Here is a 7,500-nt window from a genome sequence, read left to right on the forward strand (position 1 = left end):
TATGTGTAGAAATGTTTTGAAGTTGTGGCAAGAGAAGTGCGTACGGCTTGTGCCATGCTTTACCAACTTCTTCCTGTTCGGAGCTGCGAGCACACGGCTGTGAAACTTTTTTCACAGATGTACAAATTTTGAGCCGGTTTTCACGTGGGGGTGGGGTCATATGGCGAGAGCCAATCAAAACATCTCTTACTGCCAACCAATCAGTGTTTCGCGAGGACTTCGATGGAAACTGTCGGCGCCTTATCTGTCGCTTCTGCCTTATCTGTCGCTTTGGGGTCCTAGCTGCGTTGCCCTGGTAACAACTGTAAACAAAAGGCTGCAGTTAACTGCTCCGCTCCCTGACAGGATTTTTCATTCATTCGTGCCAATGAAACAGGAGGCCTCGATTCATGCAGAAGATATGGTACGTAACTGGGATATAAAAATATATATGTAAGAAAACTATTTAACCTCATAGACTAACCTTGTATACGGTACATTCTAACAATATATTTCTAAAGTTTTGAGTCATTCCCGTTCATTTGAAGCGTAATTCTTGGGTTGCAGTTACGTCAGAATGCCCCTTCACTGGAGCGCGCGAATTTGAAATGGTGGACAACCCTAGCTTGGAGCCATTGAAACCCATTCAAAAGTACATTTGTTCGATGTTCGACAGAATATTTTTAATTAGACCTTAAGACACACCATGGGTCTTGTTTAAAAGCTGAGAACCTCAGCTTTCCATACCTGAAACGGTATTTTCCTAGAATCTACCAATCCGAAGGTAGCCTACTTTAAGTGCAGAATTACTTTTCTAAAGATAGCGTTTTGTTTCCTTGGAAACGGACGCGGTTTATGTGTTACGCATACGCTATTTGACTCGGTTTTGCATTATTATGGATGAATTTCTAATCTTGACATTCTAATGGACAATCTGTGCGAGTTTCAAAATGCGTTTTTATGTAACATGGGAGTAAAATGTGTTAACAGTACGCCCGTCTGGGATTTGTTAGCTAGTTCGCTAGTTAGCTAGCAAGTAAGTAATAGATATTAGAATCGATCTGTCTCAATGGCCCAAGCATAAACAAAGAAACACCAGGATTTGGATGTAATGCTATAATATCAGCAATTTGTCAGAGCAAAACATTCTGAGAACATTCACAGAACCAGTTCATTATATCCACAGCCTTGAGTGTCGGCAAATCTTTCCACTTTCGACATGATGTAGTGTAGAGACCTAGCACTTGCTAGCTAACTAGCGGGCCAGCTAGTTTAACAAATCCCAGACGGGATGTAAACACATTTACTCCCATATCACATAAAAACACATTATGAAATTCGCATAGATTGTCCATTAACATGTCAAGATTAGAAATCCATCCTTAATAGTGCAAAACCGAGTCAAATAGCGTATGCGTAACACATAAACCGCGTCCGTTTCCAAGGAAACAAAACGCTATCTTTAGAAAAGTAATTCCGCACTTAAAGTGGGCTACCTTCGGATTGGTAGATGCTAGGAAAATACCGCTTTCAGTTATGGAAAGCTGAGGTTCTCAGCTTTTAAACAAGTCCCATGGTGTGTCTTTAGGTATAATTAAAAATATTCTGTGTCAGATCGAAAAAATGAAGTTTTGAATGGGTTTCAATGGCTCCAAGCCCAGGTTGTCCACCAGCAGCGGTAGATCACCACCAGGGGGCAGCACTATGACGTCAGCTGCAACCCAAGAATTTCCCCCTTACTGTGGCTAGTTTGGATGAGATGACTTGACCCTAGCTAGCATAACATAAATGGCAGCTAAGCTAGCTCTACACTATTTCGGGCATTCGTTAACAATCAGTGTTCAGATAACTAGCGCAAACGTGCCGAGATATCTTGTTTATTATAAAAATAAACGCTTGTGTTGTGCCATGGCTTATATGGTGATGACGTTTGAGATTGTAAATTTACGGGCCACAGATGTGTCTATGGTAAGGCCGACCTGACGAGATAGCTGCCTACTGAGGTTTGATTGGATATGGACATTGTTTATTTCAGAAGGAAAATGTTTGGAGTGGAATTGTTTGGAAGACAATCTTGGGACAATTTTGCTCTTTGGGTCTTTGTGCCAACCATGCCAGCTATCGTAGGGTGCTCTGGGAACTTCTTAGATCTGTTTACTTTATGTACACTTACTGAAATAAGCATTTTGTTTACATAAAATCCCTTGTCATTTCACCACTAGGTTTGAAACCCAGACAGCACGAAGCATCTTGCCGACGTCAAAATCAGATCAACAGACAGGGACATCAGCCTTCTCTTGGGAATAGGCCAGATATGCCATAACAAGAAATGGTAAGTCTATCACTACATAAGATCCATAACAAAATACTCCTAATTAAATCTTAAATGTGACCTGGTGGCATTATTGCGTGAATGCTTATGTTGCACACTTAATGAATAAGGTCCTCAAGTGTGTAGAGTTTTGCTGAGTTCGTTGTTTATTTACATTTTCCTCAGCATAACTGTACAGCTGACACCGCTGCCTTTAGGCTAGTGACAATGGGCCCAAAAAGGCCTTCGCTTTCGAGATACCCCAACCGGAGGTAGAACAAAACCCAATAATGTTTTTCCTCATCTCTAGGGTGTCCCATACATGAAAATGATTCTTGGCCAAAGTGATTTTAATGCTAAGCCTAAACATTTTACACATTTTCATATGCACCTCCAAACAAAAAAAGCACCCAAAATGTGACTTCTCTTGGGTTTTGTTCTACCTCCGGTTGGGGTGTCTCCAAATTTTGAGGCCATTGTCACTGGCCTACTTCTGTATCATAACAAAGCCTGTCACTTCCACGTTTCGTTCTTTATGTGACCGAAGTCACTGGCTACTGCACCAGAGAGGGTCTCTGCACTCATTGCTGGTCCTATAATGCCATCTATTGGCGAAAACGTGCAACAGCATAATTAAACTAAAAGACAACTTCTGACAGGACAACAAAAAGACAGGGAGTGAGAATAAGGGAATAACAAAAAGCCGAAAATGGGGGGTCCACTACACTTGCATACCTGATTGTGATGCTGTCACTCATTTTCTAGTCTATATCTTGGACTGAAAAAGGATTACATTATTATGTTTTCAGGTGTTTTGCCCCTGCGGTTTGTGAAGAGGATGCTGTGGAGGTGGCAGCATGAACGTGTCACACAGACATTGGCTAAACTACTCGGTAGGTACAACGAAATAAAAGAAACCACCCCCTCAACCCTGTTTATGCTGCACTGTACCTATTATAACCAGTTTTTATATAGACCATTATTTGAAATACTATGAGAGCCTTTCTGTTAGGAAACTGTACAGCAGGGATGGGCAACTGGAGGCTCGGGCACCACATGCAGCCCAACTTCTCACTTTTAAAAAAAAGAAAAAGGACAGTTTTTAACCCCCTATAAATCAATAGTGTAAGCATTCATGTAAAAATAAAGAAAAAGTGAAGTATCCTTTTGTAAATTCTCTCAAGTGCGTGGTGATGTGGCCCACTGATTGTGGTAATTAAAAATGTTGGCCCACCTTATAATGAAAGTTGCCCACCCCTGCTGTACAGCCTACATCACTTGTACATGTCCTTACCAAATAGGACACTAGCTAGCTAAATGTAACTAATATGGCATTGTGAAAGTTGTATGCCTAAATGTAAACCATAATATTAAATTGTGATGGACAGAATTCAACTAAACCAACATATTACATTGTGAATGTAGTTGCACAGTGATACTGAGACCGACTTATTCCTGTCTTTATTTGCCAGGCTTCTACACTTGCCCTCAGAGTTCACATATGGTGAAGTGCACAGGTGTCCAGTCAGGTTCAGACTGATGCTGGTAACAAGAGGAAAACATGCTAATTGGTAAGTGAGATCCCTGCTCAACAAAAATCCACACAGCACAACAAGTAAGCCTAGTTTGTGGTATCAAATGTAAAATGGAAGTTTCATCAAAAAGTTGTAGAACACATCTGAATAAATTGCAGGCCATCAAAGTTGTGAATGGGCAGGGAAAACACAACCAGTAGGCTTATGAATTACTTTGACTCAGCACAGCACAGCAGATGCGATGCTACCATTCCTTGGGAATATGACACAGAGGTCTACTATTCCATTGTAAATATTGACTGGAAATGTTCATGTTTCAACTGTTTAAAAACATTGGACTCAGGGGAAAAAATCTCTAGGTGTATATAAGTGAAAGCCCACCTTTGCCATTGTGACACAGCACACAAGTAGTGAAAAAAGTGAAAGCCCATTGGGAAACTCCAACTCCCATTGTCATTGTGACACAGCACTCCACCGCACACAAGTGAACACTGCACACTGCGAAATTGCATTTATGCCTCACCCGTGCAAGGGGGCAGCCCTCAGTGGCGCCCCATGGGGAGCAGTGCGGTGGGACGGTACCATGCTCAGGGTACCTCAGTCATGGAGGAGGATGGGGAAGAGCACTGGTTGAGTACTCCTCCCACCAACCTGGAGGGTCGGGAGTCGAACCGGCAACCTCTGGGATGCAAGTCTGACGCCCTAACCGCTCACCCATGACTGCCCATAGAAGTATACACTGCACACAACAAAATTGCATTTTATGCCTCACCTGTGCAAGGGTGCAGCCTACATTGGCATCCCAAGGGAGCAGTATGTTGCAGTGTGGCGGGAAGGTACCATGCGTGGGGTACCTCAGTCATGGAGGATGGAGGAGAGAGCACTGGTTAATTACTCCCCCACCAACCTGGCGGGCTGGGAGATGAACCAGCAACCTTTGGGGGCGGTAAAAACCTAACTTGCTCAGCCTCTGAGGCACATAAAAATGTGAAATTAGTTGCATTTAAAAGCCAAGACCATCATCTTGCATGAGAATGGACAGTCTGCATATTGGAATGCACCCATGTCACTTCAGGCGCCTTGGACAATGCATCGTGTATGCAGCATCAGGCTAAAATGGGTTAATAACACACACACACACACACACACACACACACACACACACACACACACACACACAAACACACACACACACACACACACACACACACACACACACACACACACACACACACACACACACACACACACACACACACACACACACACTCTCCTCTAATCTTCTCTCTTTGCCAAACTTTAGATGACCTTTCCAGCATGTCCAACTCATCAGCATCAGGGGAGGAGAGTCGGTGAAGGTGGTGCACCATCCAGGACCAGTCATGGGCCACCAACACCTCTGCAAAATCTGCACTTCTTGTGAACCCTCTAGAAGACACTACAACCACAAAACTGCTAATAAACCATCACATACTACATCACATCATGGTTCTCCATGTGTTACTGCACCCTCGGCACAAGTTCTTTGCTAGATTGCCATCTGGCAGATGCATCAGGACAGAAATGTAGCTACTATTTGTGATTATATCTCCCCACACTCTTTCTTGCTTTGTATGGCAGTGTGTCTCTGTGTGTGTCAGAATGGAAGGTGTCGCACCATTGAAGTCAATGGGCAGTGGCATTGCATGAGGGATATAGAAGTCCAGATATGCTTTGGTGCCAGCTGTTTTTTTTTTGTTTTTTTTTGTTTTTTTTATCTGGTCACCCACACTTCCCTCTTCATTATGTCCTATAGATTTCCATACCACGTTTTGGTGCTTTGGTGGTACGGACATTCTAACTCACCAGAAAAAAGAAAAAAATGAAAATGAATGGAGGGTTATGTCTGGTGATTTCTGGCAAATTAGAATGCCCATAACATCAAAGTGGCACTGGATTACTCAACCATTTGCCTCTTAAAAGATAGCTTCTGCCAATTTCTATATGCTGTTGTATACCTCATGCTACCCTTGACTTGTCAGTACCCGGTGATGCTGGCATTTTTTTGACTCAGCTCTTTCTGAGATTTGAGCTATTCTAATAGGGGCAGACTTTGATTGCATTAAAAACCTTCTTAACATAGGTCTAATCCAAATACTATCCCAAAAGGTATCACTGTCTGTTTGCTAGTTGTCTGCTGATGTTGCATAACCTTTTGAATGTTATTGGGAATAAATGAAGATGTTTTTTTGAAATGTAAACAAACGTTTGTCCCCATTACAATGACATGGGTATGTGGAAGAGCTGTCCCTTACTCATGCACCTGTTTAACAAAATGTTATTTTTATTCAAGTATGCATCGTGTCTAGGGGTATGCAGTGTTTTTGTTATATAAATGGCACATTACTTTATACTGTAGGCCTAAGTTATTTCAGATTATTTAAAATGGCATCTGGGAATTCCAAAATAAAGGTGAAATAAAACACTGGTGTCCCTTTTATTTGGCTCTTATACATGTGGGGGGTTCTTTTATAATCTTTGTAGCATATTCATCCTCTTCTCAGTTGCATGGCTGAGACTGTTTAAATAGGCTACTGCCTGCCAATACTGCACGCTTCTACTTAGTTGCATTTTAACGTTGTTATGTTACAGAGAATATAATTATTATATAATTGTTACCAGGTAAAAACGAAAAGCTAGTTAATGTAATGCAATTTGTTGGTCACTTGCGTCTGTCATAGATAGTGTCATAATATTCAGTCAATGAGTGCATGGTATTTTGCGTGGTATCTGTGGGGATCAAGGTAAGCAGATCGTGGAAATAGTAGGCTATAGATATATTATAGATGTAAAATAGTCTACTGTATTAACTTACAGATGTAAAATATTTCGCTGCCTATATAAACTTAACGTGCCGGTAGTCTGTATTCATTTGGCGCGTTGCAAGTGATGTTTAGAGGTGAATATTCATTATCGCCACCTACTGCACTGGGATGTAAACGCACCCCATTGAAATCGATGGCTTGGCAATAAGCGATGTTTTGATTGGCTCTCACCCTGTGACCCCACCCCCACGTGAAAACCGGCTCAAAATTCGTACATCTGTGAAAAAAGTTTCACAGCCGTGTGCTCGCAGCTCCGAACAGGAAGAAGTTGGTAAAGCATGGCACAAGCCGTACGCACTTCTCTTGCCACAACTTCAAAACATTTCTACACATACATTTTAATATTTTACACATACGTTTTCCCCCACACACATGTGCAAAAAAAAACACACAGTTACAAAACAAATGTACAGATGTGAAAATAACCCTGCAAGTACAAGGTGCAGCTTACACATTTGAAATGCGTTTTGTGGAGCTGTAAGACTTATGAACTTAAAATAGCTCCATATGTGTGCGACGTGCGTGCTTGTGTGTGTGTGCGCGTGTACACAAGACTGCATACTTTTGTCAATACACTCGCACTCTAAAGAACTAACTCACTCGTGTATCTGCGCGGCGTAGTTCTCCATCTCCTTGACGACGGTGGTGAGCTTGGTGAGGAGGCGCTGGTAGGCGTCGAGGGTGATGAGGTCATCTTCCCGCAGCAGGAAGCGGAGCCCGTGACCCTCCGTGCGGCCCAGGCTGTGGCCCGACGGAGCCGCCATGCTGGTGATGGTGTGCTGCGCGTAGACCATGGGGCCCAGCTTACCTG

The 7,500-nt window shown here is 42.6% G+C and overlaps 1 protein-coding gene and 1 long non-coding RNA gene across 2 annotated transcripts in view; one reads left to right on the plus strand and one right to left on the minus strand.

Moving 5' to 3' along the window:
• prex2 (phosphatidylinositol-3,4,5-trisphosphate-dependent Rac exchange factor 2) overlaps positions 1 to 7,500 on the minus strand; it is a 381,262-nt gene that overhangs the window by 143,780 nt on the left and 229,982 nt on the right. The window contains exon 25 of the mRNA XM_063206407.1: positions 7,290 to 7,497. Coding sequence (XP_063062477.1) covers positions 7,290 to 7,497 — 208 coding nt within the window. The remainder of the gene's footprint in view (positions 1 to 7,289; positions 7,498 to 7,500) is intronic.
• LOC134455387 (uncharacterized) lies at positions 3,118 to 5,306 on the plus strand. The gene is made up of 3 exons (XR_010036102.1): positions 3,118 to 3,183; positions 3,763 to 3,861; positions 5,129 to 5,306. It is a non-coding gene; the product is annotated as an uncharacterized LOC134455387 (long non-coding RNA).

Source organism: Engraulis encrasicolus, chromosome 9, assembly GCF_034702125.1.
Source record: "Engraulis encrasicolus isolate BLACKSEA-1 chromosome 9, IST_EnEncr_1.0, whole genome shotgun sequence".
Classification (NCBI taxonomy): Eukaryota; Metazoa; Chordata; class Actinopteri; order Clupeiformes; family Engraulidae; genus Engraulis; species Engraulis encrasicolus.